The sequence below is a fragment of the Nicotiana sylvestris genome, chromosome 12 (genome assembly GCF_000393655.2).
Source record: "Nicotiana sylvestris chromosome 12, ASM39365v2, whole genome shotgun sequence".
Classification (NCBI taxonomy): Eukaryota; Viridiplantae; Streptophyta; class Magnoliopsida; order Solanales; family Solanaceae; genus Nicotiana; species Nicotiana sylvestris.
This window is the reverse complement of record NC_091068.1, coordinates 89,930,897-89,951,886: the sequence shown is the minus strand read 5'-3', so window position 1 is coordinate 89,951,886 and position 20,990 is coordinate 89,930,897. Positions and strand designations below refer to the sequence as shown.

General features: G+C 37.8%; 1 protein-coding gene across 1 annotated transcript; it reads left to right on the top strand.

Moving 5' to 3' along the window:
- The first annotated feature begins 10,694 nt into the window (after positions 1-10,694).
- On the top strand, positions 10,695-15,673 carry LOC104218814 (mitochondrial fission 1 protein A-like). The gene is made up of 5 exons (XM_009769399.2): positions 10,695-10,976; positions 13,716-13,854; positions 14,396-14,517; positions 14,639-14,702; positions 14,784-15,673. The coding sequence occupies exons 1-5, from the start codon at positions 10,884-10,886 to the stop codon at positions 14,867-14,869; spliced, it is 504 nt and encodes a 167-aa protein (XP_009767701.1). The 5' UTR covers positions 10,695-10,883; the 3' UTR covers positions 14,870-15,673.
- Positions 15,674-20,990: the final 5,317 nt, after the last annotated feature.

The following is a 20,990-nucleotide window of genomic DNA, read 5'->3' as shown; positions in this document are numbered from 1 at the left end:
GGGTGAACGCAAGATTTGTAGAAGATTTGAAGTACTAGATGGTCTGTGTTGCACGAGCTTATAAAGGATTGAGTTTAATCTCACTATGGTATTATGGCCAGAATAGAGTATATGCATTATGAGTTATTCTGTGTTTTGATCTATGGCTTTGAGCCAAGTTGGGGAGTCCGCTATTGATTAGTGGATTGCACGGTTATGTGCTATGTTGGTTCCAATTTGAGGCGTACCAGTGAATCAGTAATGGCTTACGGAGGTTGAGACCGAGGATGACTCGAGTAAAGGAAATTCCAATAAAGGTTATGTTTTGCTTTGTAGGTGTATGAGAATCACAGAATGACTCGAGTTGTTATTGATAAAGAATGTACGATGAATAGAACAGGAAGTTGCTTGGTTGCATTAAGGTGAGGTTACATTCTGCAGTGTTGGAATGCTATTGGAGCACAGGTCGTCCGATCCGTTTGATCGATCTAATTGCGGTTTGAGTAGAGTGGATGACCCTCGAGAATGGTTCTAATGGGTTCAAGATTTTGCATGTAATAATTGGGGATTTTCAAGTTAAATATTTGGCTAGAAACTGAGGTTTGCATTGCAGGGTGTCAAGACTCGTGGTATTTCTATGTCATTATGGGATTCTGTATATCAGTATCAGGAAGGTGAAGGTAATGGATTTGGGTTCGCAGGGAGTCACTTCAGGGTAGGTATTTTGAATGTGGTGCATTTAGGAATATTTAAAAGAGTATCCATCAGTTTATGAGCCTTAGATGGTATGGTTTTATACTTGGGTCTCATATGGTGAGTCTGGGTTGAGTAATTGTGGTGTTATAGCTACAAGAAGTATCGAGTTGAAGGTAAATCAGAAGGAACTTGGATAGATGGGATAGCTTGTTAGTAGGCTGGATCGGCATTGTAAGGATATGATTAGCTCTTTGGATGCTTATGAGGTAATGAGTATCTGCAGGTGTTTCGCGGCAATGCTCTTGGGTTTTAGTGGCCTGCATAGCTTGGTTGAGTTAGAAAGATTCGGTCCTAACGGTGTAGTTTTGTGCAAATGGAATTCAGAGAATTCTTGATAGCTTCTACCACGGTTAGAGATATTTCTACGAGTGTGAGGAGCATGGGATGTATAGCGATTTTCTTCTAGATAGGATCAAGGGAAAGTTCTAGGCTAGTTGAGTACGTAGTTGCTTATGGCTCGGGAGGGATATGAAGTTCTCATGTGTGGTATCCTCGGCATAGCCAAAGCCGCCACCTTAGCGCAACAGTTCAGAATAACACGACACTGAGACAACCAGTTCATACCCAATATCACACCAAAATCTAGCATACTAAGCAATAAGGATCCACTCGGGTCTCCTAGGATGGTATGGTATATGTGGTATGTTGTGTAGGATTGAGATTTTCATGTGTAAGGTCACGATTCAGTTCTGAAAGGAAGGTCATAAAATTCTTAGGCAGCACGGGCAGCTTCAGATGATTTGGAAAATGATATTACTAATTGTTGTGGCTTGATGAGGGTATACGTTTCATAAAAAGGGCAATGTGATTGAGTTGATGATACTTTATTAGTATTGCGTCACTCTCTTGATGGATCGACTGCTGATATTCGAGTTTGCTTGGTGGCACAAAAGAATTATAGGAGTACCTCTCGTGGGATGATTGGGTATTTGAGGTGTGTTGTACATTCGGACGGTGGAGTTGGGATCAGATATGGTGATTCACGTGCTATATAGATTTGGAGACTGAGAGTTCTCATAAACAGGGTAGGTCATGGTTGTGGACTGCGTCTATTGGTCTTGTGTGGTAACTATTGGAGGTTTGGAGACCCGAGTGGATCCTTATTGCTTAGTATGCTAGATTTTGGTATGATATTAGGTATGGACTAGTTGTCTCCGTGTCGTGTTATTCTAAACTGTTGCGCTAAGGCAGCATTGGCTATGCCGGGGATGCCACGGATTGAGTGGAGAGGTTCGACGGGTTATGTTCCTAGTAGGGTGATTTCATTTTTGAAGACCCAGCAGATGGTTGGGAAGGGTGGTCTTTCCTATTTGGCCTTCGCAATGGATATCAGTGCAGAGATTTCTACCATTGATTCAGTTCCGGTGGTGAGGGATTTTTCGGATGTGTTTCCTGCTGCCGGGCATATCGTCGGATAGGGTTGTTGATTTCGGTATTGATTTGGTGTTGGGCACTATATCGTATGGCACTGGCGGAGTTAAAGGAGTTGAAGGAGCAGCTTTAGGAACTCCTTGGTAAGGGGTTCATTGGTAGGCCAATATGGATGTGTGTTCTAACTCGAGTCGGCTTGGATGACTCCGAGTTGTATTGTTGAGGGATGCGTTGATTCGAATGTTATTGAGCTTATTAGTGATCTGTGGAGATCTATGAGTTACCTTTCCGTGTTGCGAGGCGTTGGGATTTATTGGTTATAGGCACATGTGGTGCAGTTTGATTGGGGTCTCTTAGTGGAATTCGAGCGGGAAGAGCACGAGGTATTGCTCGGCAGATGGCGTATCGGTTGTGTCCTTTTGGATTTATGTAATGTTATGTCAATTGCTTCGCCGTGATTATGATGATTTGCTTTCGTTCTAAACATCAAATTGTTCATGGTTGTCGATTTTGAGCATAGTGACTTGAGGTGTTTCATGTGGACCAGTATTTGGATAGGGTCGTGCATTGCAACAAAGTTATGTGGAGGTATGACCCTTCAGGTTAGATTCGTGTGCTCTTTTTCTACAATGTGTGACGGGATCTCAGCATTATGTATGGTGGTACTGGTGAGCTTGCGGTACAACTCTCTCATTTGAGTCATTTTCATGATTTGAGCATGTTTGGATTGTTGCTTATTGGTGCGCGGATTGCACGAGTTGTGGCTTTAGATTGTATTGAGGTGTCATGTCACCAGAATAGTTGTGTCGGATTAGATGAGATTGTTTGGATCTATAATGAATATAAACAGATTCGGTTTCAGCGTGTTGGAAGGATAATATCGATATTCGGCTCAGAAATTTGCAATGGTCCTTGCCAAGGGAGAAATGGCTTCACGAATGGATGATCTGAAAATGGTTGTGGCTTTCTACGTGTTTCATTTATCATTGGCGTTATACGAAAGTGTTGGAATGAGGCTTTATTTGATAAGAGGCTTATTATCGATATTCCGTTGTTTTGAGCAACTGCTATGATTAGAAGTAATACCACGATTGTTTGAGTTATGTGGTATATCATGTAGTTGCATCTGAGGGTGCAGGTATGGCTTGTTATAGCTTGTCCGGGTTTATTCAGAGTATAGATGTGAGATTATGATCTTGTATATGATTTCAGAAGTAGGAATACAATTCCGAGGTTTATGGGCTAGGTTAGATTGTGAAATTTCAGTTCCATTATGTTATCGGGCCTATATGAGATAGGGCGACGTGGGATCACCCCCGGGTATGTGCATGGTAAGGTTACACAACGATTTGATGGTCTTCGGAACAACTCTGGGCACGTTCGAGGATGAATGTATGTTTAAATGGGGGAGGATGTAACGACTCGGCCAGTTGTTTTATGAATTTCAACCCCATTTCCCCCATTTTTGCTTCTTATTGTCTTGTTCAGCGGTATTATATGTTATCAGGTTGATTGGTTCGGGTTCGGAAAGGTTTTGGTATGGTTTGAGATACTTAGTCTCTTTTGAGTAAGCTTAAGTTGAAAAGGTCAACCGGATGTTGACTTATGTGAAAATGGGCTCGGATGTGAATTCTGATGGTTGGATAACTTTGGGAGCTAATTTGGGACTTAGGAGCATGATTGGAATGTATTTGGAGGTTCGGAGTAGATTTAGGATTTGATTTGCAAAATTGGAATTTGGCATTTTCCGGTTGATAGGTGAGATTTTGATATAGGGGTCGGAATGGAATTTCAAAAGTTGGTGTAGGTCCGTTGAGTCATTTGTGATGTGTGTACAAAATTTTAGGTCATTCGGACGAGGTTTGATAGACATTTTTATCAAAAGTGAAATTCGGAAGATTTTTGGAACCTTAGGCTTGAATCTGATGTTATTTAGTTGATTCGATGTTGTTTTGAAGATTGGTATAAGTTTGGATAGTAGTATATGACTTGTTCGTGCTTTTGATTGAGGTCTCGGGGGCCTCGGGGTGATTTCGGGTGGTTAACGGGTGATTTTGAGTTGGGTTTGGCAGCTAAAGTTTTCTACAGCTGTCATAACTACACCTGCGGCTTGGGGACCACAGGTGCGGGACTGCAAAAGCGGAAGGCTAGCCGCAAATGTGGAAATTGGCATGAGGGGCTGAAGCGCAGGTGCGGATGCGTGGTCGCACCTGCGAGACCGCAGGTGCGGGATGTGAGGCGCAAATGCGAAAGTTGGGTTTTAAGTGAAAATCATAGATGCAATGCTTTGGCCGCAGATGCGGTACCGCAGGTGCGGTATAGTGCCCGTGGGTGCGAAAATCCTTGGTCAGAAAGTATAAAAGATTTCCTTCGCGATTTTTGGTCATTTTTCTCAATATTTAATTCGGGGTGAAGCTTTTGGGGAGCAATTCCAAGGGAGATTTTCAGAGGGATTCATTAAGGTAAGGTCCTTGGTTCCTAAGCTCGTTATCTAGCATGAAAATTTAAGGAAAAATCAGTGGTAAATTGGGGGTTAGTGCTTGGTTAATTGGAGAGCTTTGAATAGTGATTTGAGGGGTCATTTAAGGTCCGATTTTGGTATTTTTAGTATGAATGAGCTCGTGGCGGAATAAGGATTATATTGATGTAAAATTTGTCGAATTCCGAGACGTGATCCTGGGGGTCGGGTTTGGTCAATTTCGAATTTTGCGCTGTAATTTGGTTAAGTTGGTATAGGTTTCACTTCTTTAGCGTATATTGATGGTTATGAACTGATTTTTGTTAGATTCGAGGCATTCGAGGGCCGATTTGAGAGGAAAAGGCGTCGCGGGCTAGAGTTTTGGCTTGGCTTAAGGTAAGTAGCGCTTCCAACCTTGATTTTGCGGGTTTGAAACCCCGAACGATGTGTTCTATGATTATTATGAAGGTGACACTATGCCATGTGATGGGCATGTGGGCGTGCACCGTGAGAAATGCGGCCTGGATCATTCCATGGCACCACTTAGCTACTCTTTTATGTTGATATTTGTTTTGTAGTCATGTGATTAAGTTGATAAGCTGCAAATCATGTTAATTGTCATGTTAAGGCTTCACGCCAACACTGTTGAGACCCGAGAGGTCGTTTCTTGCTATCATGTCATTAGATTCATGTATATTCTATACTCAGTCTTGTTCATGCATATTATATCATGCCTCAGTCTCGATTATTGTTATTTGACATATCATATCATTGTTCGGGCTTGTATTATGACATCTTAGCCCATGTGTGTGAGACTAGAGAGTATTGACTGAGTGAGGCCGAGAGCCGAATATCGATTGACAGTATGGGATCGGGCTGCACGCCACAGCAATGATATTGATCATGCCTTCGCTGGCATTGATATAGTGTCTGGGCTCAGAAAAGCCCCTCCGGAGTCTTTACACCCCAAATGGGCGCAGTAGATGATTATATTGAGGGATGGATCTTACATGGACATGGATCTTTTCCGAAGTGCTATACCTGGAGATGGTTCTTCTCCGAGAGGCTGGATTGGCCTATGTCCTCGGTACTGAATGACTGCGGTCAGTAATATATATTCCAGGATGGATTTTCTCTGGGCCGGATGACCATTTACAGTATCAAGAGGTTGAGCACTTATGAGTGGAGGTTGTGGAACATTGATCATGCTAGTTGTGCATTGGAACATATATGAAATCTCTGAGTTCCGAACTCTTTACTGATCAGTTGAATCTATTATTGTTGACTTTTACTTGAACTGTAAGCATGTCTATATTTATGTTCTATTAATTTCTAATTGCCTGCTGAGGTTTGGTCCGTCACTACCTGTCAGTCCATAGGTTGGACTCGTTACTTACTGAGTTGGTGTATTCACATTACTCCTTGCACCTTGTGTGTAGATCCAGGTGTATGTGGTCACGATAACGGTTGTTGATCTTCATTGTGCGGACTTCTACCGGAGATTGCGAGGTAGCTGCTTGGCTATCGCAGTTCCGCCTTCTCCTTCCCTATCTTCCTCCAGCTTTACTTATTGGATGTATTCAGACTATTCTAGATTTGTATTTCAGACAGCTGTATTAGTTTGCTCATGACTAGTGACATCCGAGGTCAGGGTTGTATTTCTTTCCGCTTTTTGGATACTTCTATCTTTTATTATTGGATTTCTGTTTAAAAATTGATGTTTTATAAAGTTAATAAATTGGGTAAAAAGGAAAATTGGAATAAGTGGCTGGCCTAGTTCCACGATAGGAGCCATCATGACCGAGTCAGATTTTGGGTCGTGACAATTCTCATCCCCTTAAGAGAATATGATAGCAGTATGTGATAAGTCTGAAAGAAGGCAAAATTATTACTGTGAATGTATCAATGGGTATGAATGTGATAATAGACGAAATTATAATCGTCACCATTGTGGTAATGAGAATAATAAGGATTTCAAAATAATCCTTTCTGTGAAAGTAATATGACATTGATTTGACATGAAATTTTATAAAGTACATATAGATGATTATGGTCCATTCATGATGTGAATATGACAACATGATTATGAATACATATTCATCGTTTGAAGAATATAAACGTGCTAGTGGTAATGAATATTCCACACTCACTTCTAGAAGAGCCAATTATACTATTTTGGAGAAATAAAATTGATCATCAATAAGGTATTGTATTGTAGTAAGTCTCAAAGAAACTTATTTAGTTTCTAAAATATTCGCGAAAGCGGTTGATTATATTGAGATTATAAATAAAGGAAAGATTTAATTTCTTATATTACTACAACTTGTAGCGGGGTAATATGTATGTAAAAAGTTACCCGCTTTATTCTCAGTTTGTACTACATAAATAAATGAATGCCACAATAAAGTGAAAGTTTATTGATATAAAAACTCATATCATAATAAACTTGGAGTTATTGATAATTGCATACGTCATGGTGTAAATGTGAAGTTTATCAATATTGATAATTTATTCAGTTGGCATAATTGGTTTAGCCGTGTTAATTTAAGTATGATGTGCAAAAATAAAAGAGTTAACATGGGTAAATATTAAAGAACTAGAAAATTCTATACGAATTCTCTTATGTTGTTCTCATTAATTAATAGATCAACTAAAACTGGGATTGAATCCCATGAATGCTGGAAATATCAAATATGAATATGGGCTCATTCACCCATCATGTATACCACATAAGATGCATCTATGAGATGGTTATATGTGCGATTATTATTAACCCGCAACCTGATGTTTGCGATGTAACTTGCTCAATAATTTAATTTCGAGTATAATTTTCATATTTTCTATTCGAGATAGTTCATCTTCATAAGTTGGTTTACATCACGATTGGTTTAGCAAAATAATTTATTAAGTGCCTCCACTTAATAGCTAAACTATTTTTTTAGGAGAACAAAGTTATCTATATCAGATTGGTATAGGTTATGTACGATAGTATATTACATTCTCCCCTCACAAGTTCAAGATCAGGAACCAAATAATTTCATCTTATTATTATTGATGTGCAATGTATGTTTTGATTAACACTATAACGCACAAAGGTGAGCTTCCAAAGTTGAGGAAGCAAGTTAGTTTTTCTAACATGAGGAGGAGACATGATAAATAGTTGAGAAAAAGTTACATGGAATGAATTATCATTTGTACCTCTAGATCCTCGAATATAATATGAACTTGAAGTTCACAAAAAGATAATTCATTTGCAATATATTACAAAGCATGCCGGACGTATTTGCTGACCCAAATAAAGTAATTATATTCTCACTAAAAATGTTCCTATTAGAATAAATCCTATAAAGTAATTATATTCTCACTAAAAATGTTCCTATTAGAATAAGTCCTAGAAGGACAAAGTCTATGGTACGCTTAAAGAGTATAGACAAATCGGTTTCAAATAAAATTTTTGACAAAGAAGATGAGCAAATGATCAAAATGATCATAATAAGGAGGCAAGTGATCTAGAAGATCACATGACATAACACTTCATAAAATCGCAGGAGAGGTTCAAGTACCTGAAAATATGAATGAAGATATCTCTATGTTATGTCTTTATGAAAAAATATTGGAATCGATATAAAATGTTTGTCGACGATATCTATCATAGCGCTAAGTATAGATTAGGACCTCAAGTTTGTCGAATACAGACACAAAAATATTGGCCAAATAGAAGAAGCACAATTCAAATAGAATTGGTTTCATATGAAAGATATGTAGTTTGGACATGTACTTCAAACACTTGAAAGTATAAAGTCACTGATATGTGCAATCAGTTTGTGATATCTTATTTGTTTAGCATGACATGATAACTTGATATGCATCTAATTAAAGTCTATTATATGACTTAACTTATATGACAATCCTTGAAAGATTTTAATCGCTTAAAGTATACACAATTCTTGGTCCTGAAGTACCATATCCTAAGTGTTATTTACACACATATATATCTTCCTATAACTATAAGAATGATAATGTGATAGCGAGGATTTTCAGAGTGCAACATATTCATTGGAGTTAATATGGCTATTTTATTCATCAAATCTCTGCCGACGTCAACATTCAATAAGCTAGTGCACAAGATTGGAATGCGAAGACTCAAGGATATGAATTGATGCTCTCATCAAGGGGAGTTAATACGCGTTGTACTCTTTTTCCCTTACAAGGTTTTGTCTCAATGGGTTTTCCTTGTAAGGTTTTTAACGAGACAACCAAAAGGCGTATTGTTAGATATGTGTACTCTTTTTCCTTCACTAAAAAGTTTTTCCACTAAGTTTTATTTTAGTTAAGGTTTTAACGAGGCACATTATCTGTTGAATTGACATTCAGACGGAGTGTTATAAATAGAATTGTATTTAAGGTGAATGCCTATATTTTAGATAGATTTTAGGGATTTTACTTGGTGACTAAATCACTCTTTCCCTATAAATAGAAGTGTCCTATTCCATTGTAATTCATATCAAAGCAATAAGAATTCTCTCTCTCTCTCTCTCTCTCTCTCTCTCTCTCTCTCTCTCTCTCTCTCTCTCTCTCTCTCTCTCTCTCTTCTTTTATTGTTTTATAATAGGTTCAAATTTATTCCTTAAAGTAGGGGTATACAAAGGAAACCGACAAACCGCAACAACCCAATAATCCGAGTTCAACCGAGAAAAAAACCCGCCTATGGTTTAGTTTGATTTGGTTTGGTGTTGGAAAAATCCCCCACCATAATTGGTTTGGTTTGGTTTTAACTAAAGAAAGTCAAACCGAAACCAAACCAACCCGACATTACATATATAGAAATGATAGATATATTTAATATATAAATATACTTATTGTGATGTAATTTATAAATATTTCTTAAACTTTTTCATAATTTTATCTTTTAAGGTATTATATCCAATAAATTTTATAGACATTAATATTAGTAATTTAAATAATGCTTACAAAAGTCCAAACCAAAATCAAATCAATGCTAATGCTAACAAAAAATATTCAATTCAATTGTACGAACAACAATGTATTGAATATCTATTTTTTGTTTTGCAATAATTTATATAAAAATGTATAACCTATTTTTTTTTCTTTATCGTTTAGTCATGTAACTAATACTCCCTTATTAGTCTACTTATTTTAGCATGACTTAATACTTTTAGATTATGTTTATTTTTATTATGGCTTTTTAATTAGCAATATTTATATTACATAATTTTATTGTCTTTATTGTTGAATATTTTAGGATAATGCCATGACACATCTCATATTTTATATTATTTTCTTGAAAAATATCTTATATAGTTGGATCTTACTAGAATTTAAAAAAATATTTTGAGCACAAGTTATATGCTTTGTGCTACGAAGATTTTGCCGAAAACCCCCCGAAAAAACCCGAATAATCCGAAAATCCGAGAAAAATCGAGATTGAAAAATTCGAATTTAATTGGTTTGGTTTGGTCTTTAAATTTAATAACCCAATACAATTAATTTGATTTGGTAACTATAAAATCCGAACCAACCCCACTCATGTTCACCCTACCTTAAAGTATTTACTTGCGCTTCAGTTTGCATAGTTGGCAAGTTGACAACTTTTAACAGGGAACGAAGTCAATAAAAGTCCGTAATTTAGCGTCACGTGATCTGCCTTTTTGATTTTATTGATTTTGCTGAGTTAGTACAGGTGTTATATTTACAATTCATCATATGTATGATTATTTTCTTAACATAGGCGAGATTAATGAAATTAATATAATATAAAAAATCTATCTCACAATTGATTCTTTTTAATTTCTTATCCATCTAACTAATTATTTTAAGTCTTAACACACTATTTTCAATGGACAATTTAATATCACTAGACGAACCAAAATGTTCAAATGAAGAACTAAAAAGAAAAGCTTCAAAAGCTAGTATTGTCGGATTTGACTGGTTCTTTTTAACTACTGATATCACTGACAGTAAATTTTTAGGAAGCATTTTATACTACTCTTGATGTTAGTTATGTCAGAGTTTGTTATTTGTCATATATCATATATGTAACGAATTATATCAACTTTCTTAATGGTTGAACCACACTTTTATCTGCATGATGATGCCTAAAATTAGAACCAATAAAGTGAATCTAATCCCGAATTATTTGCGTCATAAACTAATGAGTATTCAAACAGTTTCATCCCAAATATTAATTCGCCAATGCGACAGGCAAAACCTATCAAATTTGGGCTCTGCCATTGCGCTAAACGCTGCGTAATTGGTGGATTTTGAATTCTGAAAAAAGAGGACAGCAGCAGTTAAGAACATGGAGGCGAAGATCAACCAATTCTTTGAGTGCATTATTACCTTCCTCAATGGTGGTGACCAACTTCCTTGGTGCTCTCCTGACGTCATTCTCGTAAGGATTCTTCAATTACTTACAAATTTTATAATGGGATTTTTACATTCATGTTAGATGTTTTTAATGTTTTGGGGTGCGAGTAATTTCAGGTATCTTTATCATTTTGTTTGATACTTAATGAGTAATTGTCGGATATGAATTTTCAGCAATATTGTGTACCACAATGTATTTTTATTTGTAAAAGAGTTTGGTTCCGGTCTTGGGGAATATCCATTCATCAGCCTTCGCCTAGATTTGACAATTTTTAAAAGCAAATTGCTGCTTTGGGTTGCAGGAACAATTAAGAAATTTATGTTTTTAACTAACTAAAATGTATTCTTGAAACTTGAGTATTAAATAGAAATATGTTGCAGGAACTTTGAAGAAAGTTAGTAGTATGTGTTTTGACATTTTTTTTTTTTAAAAAAAGCTGTGTAAAATTGTAATCTTTGCTGTTGCAGTAGAGATGCTGTATTGTTTGGCATTTCAATCTGTTGATAATACAGTTTCAGTTGGTGTTTTTCCTTATACTAGTCTCATAGTACGCGCGTTGCGCGTGTACCTTATGACCCTGAGTAAAAGATTTTAAAAACCCACATAAATATTATTAGGAATTGTGTTTTGAGTTACAAAATAGAATTTAAAGAAAATAGTGTAACTTCCTAAAAATGATGAATGTTACTTCTATTTTGCTAACTCAATAACGGAAGAAACATGTTCCACACAAGTCCTCATAGACTTAACTCAAATTATTTACTCATTTATTATTTGAAGGAACATTTTATTTATTCCAAGAGAACCACTTGGAATTAAAATTGGAAGTCTATTCCAATCATTCATTTATGCAATATTATTATTCAGGGATTTGTATTTAAAATTTCTATTTGTATTAGTTAACTTTAAAAAAATTCATACAAGTTTGGACTTTAATGCTTGCCTTTTTAGTTTATTAATCATTCTTAATAGTAGTAAACTCTACTTCAAATATATTATCACACTTAATTTACGAATGATGCTGATATATGGCCTCTCTTATTATTTTGATGGCTTTGTCACAAGAACAATCTTACTATTACGACTCATACTTATCACTACTTTTATATTTATATCATAATCAAAGAAAAAAATTAAATAAGGTAAGATGTAAGGTAATTTAAAATTTTATATTGTAGGATTTGTACATAGTTCAAGTAAGGAAAAATTCTAATAAATAAAATATTGTTCATTTAAAAGTCCTACTATTTAAAATTTTAAAATAAAAAAAAACTATTCAATTTATATAAATCCGTTTCTTATTTAAACCATATAACATAACTATAATTCCTTTCATGTTCCTTTCAAATATTGATGAAAAAGTTTAAAATAATTAAGAATTTGATTATTTTCAATTAAATAATCCAAGAGAAATTAGTCATTTGATGAAGAAAATGTAACCGATTTGAGAAGTATTGATCGATGAAAATGTCTACTTTAGCAATTCTACTCACTGGTGTACATACAGTGATACTATTATTTAGAGACAAAGAATTTAACCACGTGCTCATTCAAGTTGATTCAAATCTTCTTGTGTCATTGGAAATGTTTTCCAATGTATTTACCTACATTTGTAATTTTGATTTGTTATTCACATTCATTCCCAAAAAATTTTAAAATATTTTAATGTGCGGAAGAAAATTCATAAACGTCTACAACGAAGATATAAAAATATAAAGATTGAAGTATTATATTCGTCTGAATTTAATTTGAGTATGATTCGTCAAAGTATTGTCAACACAATGGAAAGAAATATTATATTTATGCGACATAGTTCAAATAAGAACATATTTTCTATTAATTAATTTTAAAATTCTATATATTATTATTTGATACATAATTCTAATAAGTAAAAAATTAATAACTAAAATCCAGTTGATTTCAACGTCCTAATTATTAGAAAATTATTTTACTTGATTTCATTCCAAATCGTTAGTAAGTATTCAAATGAAGAGATTATCTAACATTGTTCAGTAATAATCTCAAATAATACTTTTTAAGACATTAAAATCAATTAAAATTTGGTTTCTTGAAATACTCAATAGAGCTCTTGATGCTTGCCATGTACATAAATAAAATTTAAAGTCTAGAGCATTTCGCTCAAGCTTTCATTTAATTTTTTTCTCAGTTTTTTCTTGGATTTTTCTACATCACGATATCGATTATAAATATTTTAATAATTAGATTTGCTTGTTCAAAATACTATCATATATAAAAATTCAAAAATCATAATTTAAAGGCATAAGGAGTAAAACCTTGTAAAATTATTTTCTAAAAGACTTGTGTGATTTTATTAAATTAAAGAAAACACAGAAAAGCTAAATTTGCTCCATAATCAAGAAGCGGAGGATTTCCATACTTTTTTCTTAAAGTTATGTTACTTAATTAAGGAAAGGATTTATAGATTTTAAATTCCTAATCGATTTTAAAGCCCTAAATATAAGACTTTAGTTTAAATAAGGAAATATCAACTTTTGATTTATTTTAAAGTCTTAACTATTAGGAAAATAATAAATGACTATTTTGTCCAGAATAAACTCTACTTTTAAAGGGTGAAAAAGACGAACGATACTTCCCTTAGGGTGCTTTTAATATAGTATAGATTAGTAGCCTTACTGGGTTGTTCTTATAGTGCCTTGCACAATTGATTTGTATTAATGAGGCACAATTGGTGAGATTGCTGCACTATGTTGCTTACTCTTTTGTGTCTATGCATATTGATAGGGCTATGAAAAAGAAGCAGCAGATGCTACAAAAGGCGGCAGTGATGAAGAAAAGAATGAGAGTATTATGAGGTTGTCATGGGCGCTTGCCCATTCCAAACAACCTGAAGATGTGCAACGAGGGATAGCTATGCTTGAGGGTGAAATTTAGTCAGATCTACTTCTCCATTTATGTTACAACTTGTCTTTTCATTCCCTAGGGCTTCTACGTATTTCATAATATCAAGTTTTTTACTACCACCGATCGACTATCTCGTTTCATTGTTTAACTCCTAGTTTCCTCAACTCTCATTATGCTCTTTCAACTTTCAAATGTTGTTTATCCTAGCATTATGCTCTTCATTGTCTTTGAAAGAATGTGTGATCTTCTTCTCTTCAAAGAGTTGGAGTACTTTTTTCTTTTCCCATACAGTCTAGTAAATTCGTAACAATGTTATACTGCTCTGTATAAGTGGTTTTAGGAGGTAAAGTTGGTAGAATCAAGAATCACGTTACTCTTGAACCGTTGTAACATAAATGTTATTTTTAAGAATGCAAGTATTATCCCTACAAAAATATGGTTTGCTTTTCATCTTTGGTTGTTTTATAGTATTGGATATTTATGTATCTAATGAATAACTTACTTGAGGGTTCAATTAATGAGAATCATCATCTTTTCTGTTTCTTTTTCCTTTTTTGCAGTTTCACTTGCTAACTCAAATAGTCCACTACAGAAGCGAGAAAAGCTTTATCTTCTAGCTGTTGGATATTACAGAAGTGGGGAATATTCAAGGAGCAGAGAGCTTACAGGTCACTGTTTGGAGGTCTGCTCCTAATCTTTTACTGTAGTCGGATCTTGTCATTTATCAAGCATTTGGAGATAATCAGAATTTAACCTCCTTATTTCTTTCTTTAGTTTCTAAAAGCTTTTTCTTACTTTGCCAGATTGCGCCTGATTGGAGACAGGCGTTGTCGCTTAAGAAGGTTATTGAAGATAGAATCACAAAGGGTAATAATGACAAGAGACTTCTTCCCTTGTCGTTTGATTTTGCATACAAAATGGGATTCATTTGTGTTCTCTGCAATGCAGATGGTGTTATTGGTATAGGAATTACAGCAACTATTATAGGACTTATTGCTGGTGGAATTGCAGCTTCATTGATCCGAAGAAACTGAGCTTCATTACCCAAAACAACCCTCCGACGTTATTAACCACTTATTAAAATGCCTCAAAATTCTCAATTTCAATTGAAAAAAGAAGTTGCTCTGTATTCCATTTCCTTTCATCGAGTCTGCCAGTGTTCTGTAGAACGAACGATGACAGGTCAAGTGGCTGAGATGCTCAAATAGTCTTGGATTTCAAGAATTACTTGTGGTTTTTTGTAGACTTGTTTGGGTAAAGAATCACTTCAGAATTACTAGTTATATAGATGTTACATACTCTTGATCACCACATACTTAAGCATTGTGCTAGCTTTTTAATACCAGTGTGATTTCCAACCCTGTTTTCCCTTTTTTCATGTAACATAACTTGGTTTACTCACATCCAAGTCATTTGGGGATTAAGTTAATTTATTTCTTACTTCTCTCTTTGGCACCAAAATTAGCTTCATTACTGTATGGGTCCAAATTTGGTCAACCACGGCTACTGTCAAATACGACAAAAGATGAGGTCTTCACAACATGACGTCCTATGAGGAAGACGACGACCGACAACGGATGAAGGACGCATGACTTTTGTAGTAGCGTAGGCCTCACAGGGTGCATTAGGAATATACTCTCGAATATTCTCTATGATATGTTTCCTAGGGTTCAGAACGGGGTTGTCCCTTATATATATAGGAGGGAAGTAACCTTGTGAGGCAGAGACTTTTTCGACTAAGAACTTCCTTTGTAATATTCATTTGACATTGGTGGTGATCATTTTTACACACTTAATCATTCTGTTCCACGAGATCAATAGATTCTATTTACCTTATTCATCTCTCATGTCCCTCATTCTAGAGTTTATTATACTTGGCTGAGATTTACCCTTTTATCTTCTCTAATTGATTTAACCAAAAAGGATTCAATATCTTTTGGGTCAAACAATTTGACCCCCTCTATGGGAATTTCTCTAGCTAAGATTATAGTTTCATCCAGACTCCTGAAAGGGATAATCACTTCTTTCGAGCTTGGTATAAACCAACAATGGCAGGGAAAGGAGATGCAAGGCTAAAAGCCATAGTAGGCGTCACAGCCAACCTCCTAGACACCATCAACGAAGATAGCAGAGAGGATCACGAAAATGAAACACCAAACATCACGCCCGAGGGGGACACTTCACCTCCCCAGCACGGGAGCGTGACCGCTTCACGCAAAAGGGAAGCCTCTACATCTGCAACAGGAGAGGCACCACCAGTACTAAGAAGACTGCTGGAAGAATGGCTAACAAATTCTCTGAACACCATCCTTGATAAACCCACCCAAAGGGATGATAGGAATGTGACACATGCAGATGTCACAATAAACGAGGGTGAACAAGACGCCCCCCGCACATATAACACTTATGTTGCTATCAATGCAGGAAATGATACGCTTGCAGCCGTTTTCAAGAAAATTGAGGAGATGGAAAATGAGAATAAGGCACTCCGCGACCAAATGAAAGAACACCAAGAGAGAGTTGACAAAATACCAGGCGCTCCAAAATTGCTGCCAAAACGTGACGTTGGGCGATTCATTGAACAACCATACAGTGAAGAAGCGACCCCGTACACTAGTCCAAAAACCTTTAAAATGCCGCCCTACTTAAAGATATATGATGGTACTACCGATCCAGAAGATCACATCATCCACTACGTTACAGCCGTAAAAGGCAACGATCTCTCAAAAGAACAGGTACCATCGGTGCTGTTGAAAAAGTTCGGCAAAACCTTAACAGAGGGAGCTTTGACATGGTACTCTCAACTACCAGTATGCTCGATAGCGACATTCGAGGAAATGGCAGACAAATTCGTCACCGCCCATACTGGAGCCAAAAAGGCAGAGGTGAGAGCAAATGATATATTCGCCATAAGACGGATGGACGGCGAGGGAATCAGGGACTTCTTAGCTCAGTTCAACAGGGTGAGAATGAGCTTGCTGAATGTGTCAGAAGGAATGGCAGTAGCAGCCTTCCAGAATGGATTAAACAGAAACGGGTCGAGGGCGACCAGAAAACTATTAAGCAAGCTCATGAAATACCCTCCAACTACTTGGGAAGAAATCCATAACGCCTACTGCGCCGAGGTACGAGCCGACGAGGACAATCTGAACAGCCCGCCCCAATGGTTGACGTCAAACCAAAGCAAGGAAAGATCATCATAACGATGGTCGAAGAGATTAGTTGGGGCCCCGTTTCGGTCGGGAAAGGCATCAATCCTACGTCAGGACGTCGGTCTCGCCGATGCACAGAAGCTCCTCCTCGACATATTACACCATATCGACACGAGAAAAGTATACCTCCACTTCTATCCGCTCACAATTTTTGTATTTCTCCTTCAGAAATAGTGTACGCCCTAGAGAAACTCGGCCCAAAGGTGCAATGGCCGCAAAAGATAAGGTCAGACCCCAACACTAGGAAGTCAAGTGTTTTCTGCGAATTTCACCAAGAAAGGGGTCACAAAACCGAAGATTTCATAGGATTACGACAAGAAGTAGTACGAATGCTAAACCAAGGTCACCTAAAGGAGCTGCTGAGTGATCGAGGACGGACTAACTTAGCCCGCGGAAGCGAACAACCCCAAGGACCTCCAAAATCGCCCTCTCCCGCTCGCACCATACAGATGATCATCGGGGGGGGGGGGGGGTCGACGACACAGTGATCAATCATGTCAAGTTCACCACCACACATAAACTCAAACGATCAATCACTCACGAACGGTATGATGACCTCGAAGATAGTATCATCTTCGATAAGTTAGATACCGGCGGTTTGTCTTTCCCTCACTATGATGCTCTTGTTATCACTTTACATATCACAGATACTGATGTAAAACGAATAATGGTAGACGACGGTAGCGACACGTGTATTATCCATCCTCGAGTTCTCGTATAGATGAGACTCAAAGATAAAATAATATCGCTCTGTATAACGCTAATAGGTTTTAATAATGCAGTTGAGCGGACTTTAGGGGAAATAGTTCTACCCCTCCTAGCCAGAGGAGTCACCTTGGAAACAATATTTCATGTCATGAACCAGGAAACGGCTTACAACGCCATCATAGGGCGCTTGTGGATACACACCATGCGAGCGATCCCTTCCAGTCTCTATCAAATGATCAAGTTCCCTACCCTATAGGGAATATTCAGCATTCGAAGGGAGCAACACACCGTACAAGAATGCTATCGCATCGCCCAAGATTGCGCACACACCCAACAACTCAAAGGAGCAAATGCGGAAGCATAGCAATCAGCGATGTCGGGAGCCAAACCTAACGTGCAGACAGACATTATCAAGAACCTCGACATCGTGGAGGCATACAAATCAATGATAGAAAATCTTGATCCCGTCCTACTAGACGACAACGACAACAAAAAAAGGCTTACATCGGGCACAACCTCTTGGAACCAGGTAAATTTCATAAGTTCTTGACTAACCATGCCGATTTATTTACCTTCTCCCATACAGATATGCCAGGCATTCCAAAAGATATCGCCACCCATAAGTTAAACATCGATCCCTTATATCCGCCAGTGTGGCAAATGAGAAGAAAGTTCAACGCTGCAATCAACGAAGCCGTCAACCAAGAGGTTGATAAGCTACTCGCAAATGGCTCTATCCGGGAATCGAAATATCCTCAATGGGTCGCCAATGTGGTCATGGTTAAAAAGAAAAATGGAAAATGGCGAATGTGTGTAGATTTCATGTCCGAAGATTCTTTTTCATTGCCACACATCGACCAACTCATTGATGCAACGACAGAACATGAGTTGCTAAGCTTCTTAGATGCCTATTCGGGTTATAACCATATCCTCATGAAAGAAGAAGACCAGGAGAAAACCACTTTCATCACTTACCAGGGAACATACTGCTACAAAGTGATGTCGTTCGGACTAAAAAATTCGGGGGCGACATATCAGAGATTGGTTACCAAAATGTTCAAAAACCAGCTTGGTAAAACAATGGAAGTCTACATTGACGATATGCTAGTTAAGTCAAAGAGGAAAGAAGATCATATTGGACATCTGAAGGAAGCCTTCGACATATTGAGACGGTACAACATGAAACTAAACCCCGAAGAATGCACTTTCGGGGTAAACTCGGGAAAGTTCCTTGGTTTCCTAGTGTCACAAAGAGGCATCGAGGTCAACCCCTAGCAGATTAAGGCCATCGAAGGAATACCCCAAACACTGACCAACAAAAAGTAGGTACAAAAGTTGATGGGACGAATAGCAGCCCTGTCGAGGTTCATCTCATAGTCATTAGATAGGTGCCATAAATTCTTTAATGTAATAAGGAAGGACAACGGGCTCCAGTAGAATGCAAAGTGCATCAATGCCCTGAGGAAACTAAAAGCATACTTGTCTTCGCCACCCTTACTAGCCAGAGCAGACCCAGACGAGTGCCTCCTAGTCTACCTAGCCATATCCGAAAAAGTGCGGTTCTAGTCCGAGAAAGCCAAGGTACACAATCTCCAATTTACTATATCAGCAAAACCTTAATTGATGCTGAAACAAGGTACCCCCACCTTAAAAAATTGGCTCTGGCACTAGTCGTAGCTTCACGAAAGCTTAGACCATATTTTGAGTGCCACCCCATAAAGGTGGTGACAACCTTTCCTCTCAGGAGTATCCTACATAAACCCGAATTATCTGGTCAGCTAGCCAAATGGGCCATAGAACTGATCGAGCATGATATAACATACCAACAACGAACCGCAATAAAGTCGCAAGTGCTCGCCGACTTCGTCGCCGATTTCAGCACATAGATATTGCCTGAAGTCGAGCAAGAAGTGCTTCGCACTTCACTTGAGCAATATGACCTCGGGGTCCTCTATACCGACGGCGCATCCAACGCGATGAGATCAGGACTGGGAATCGTACTCGAGGTCCCAACAGGAGAAGTGATTCGTCAATCTATACGATGTCTTGAAATGACTAATAATGAGGCCGAGTATGAGGCCGTAATTTCAGGATTAAAATTGGCCCTCAAGTATGGTGCTCGACGGGTCATCCTTTGCTGCGACTCTCAACTCGTTGTGTACCAGGTTACTGGGACTTTCCAAATTAAGGAACAGAGGTTGCAGAAATACCAAACCGAAATCCACAAACTGCTGCAAGAATTTGACGACTGCCGATTCGATCAAATACCCCGAGCACAGAACATCGAAGCAGATGGTCTCTCCAAGCTGGCAGCGGCAACCAGAAACATCACCAAGGAGAACGTGGTCACCCTTCTCCACTCATCAATAGACCAAGTCGAGGTACATTATATAAATTTAACTTGGGACCGGCGTAATCGTATCATATCATATCTATAGTAAAGAACACTCCCACAAGATAAAAAAGAAGCCAAAAAGTTCCGAATACAGGCATCCAAATACAGTCTCATAGGCCACGACCTTTACATAAGGACATTCGGCGGCCCGTTGGCCAAATGCCTCGGACCCAATTAGACAAGGCGAGTGCTCGAAGAGGTACATGAAGGCCACTGCGATGCCCATACCGGTAACCGAGCCCTCTTTAGATGCCTTATTCGTGTATGCTACTATTGGCCCACTATGTAAAAAGAGGCCGCAGAGTATATTAAGAGGTGCGAGCAATGCCAAAAATACGCCCCTATGATACACCAGGCGGGGGAACTCCTGCACTCCATCACCTCCCTATGGCCATTCACAAAATGAGGGATGGATATCGTCGGGCCCCTCCTAGTAGGGCGAAGTAAGGGACGCTTCCTTTTGGTTTTAATTGACTATTTTTCCAAATGGGTGGAAGCAGGTGCGTTCATTCAAATACGCGAACAAGAAGTTATCACGTTCATCTAAAAAAACATCATATGCCGCTTAGGCGTCCCCAAAGAAATCAGTTTCGACAATGGACACCAGTTTGTCGGAAAAAAGATCGCTGAGTTCTTCAAAAAATGATACATCAAGTGGATACTCTCCACACCATATCATCCTGCCGGCAACGGTCAAGCGGAATCCTCCAATAAAACAATATTAAACATATTAAAGAAAAAGCTTGAAGACGCCAATGGGCTATGGCCAGAACTACTACCGGAGGTGCTATAGGCCTACCGCACAACGCCAAATACCAACACAGAAGAGACGTCGCATTC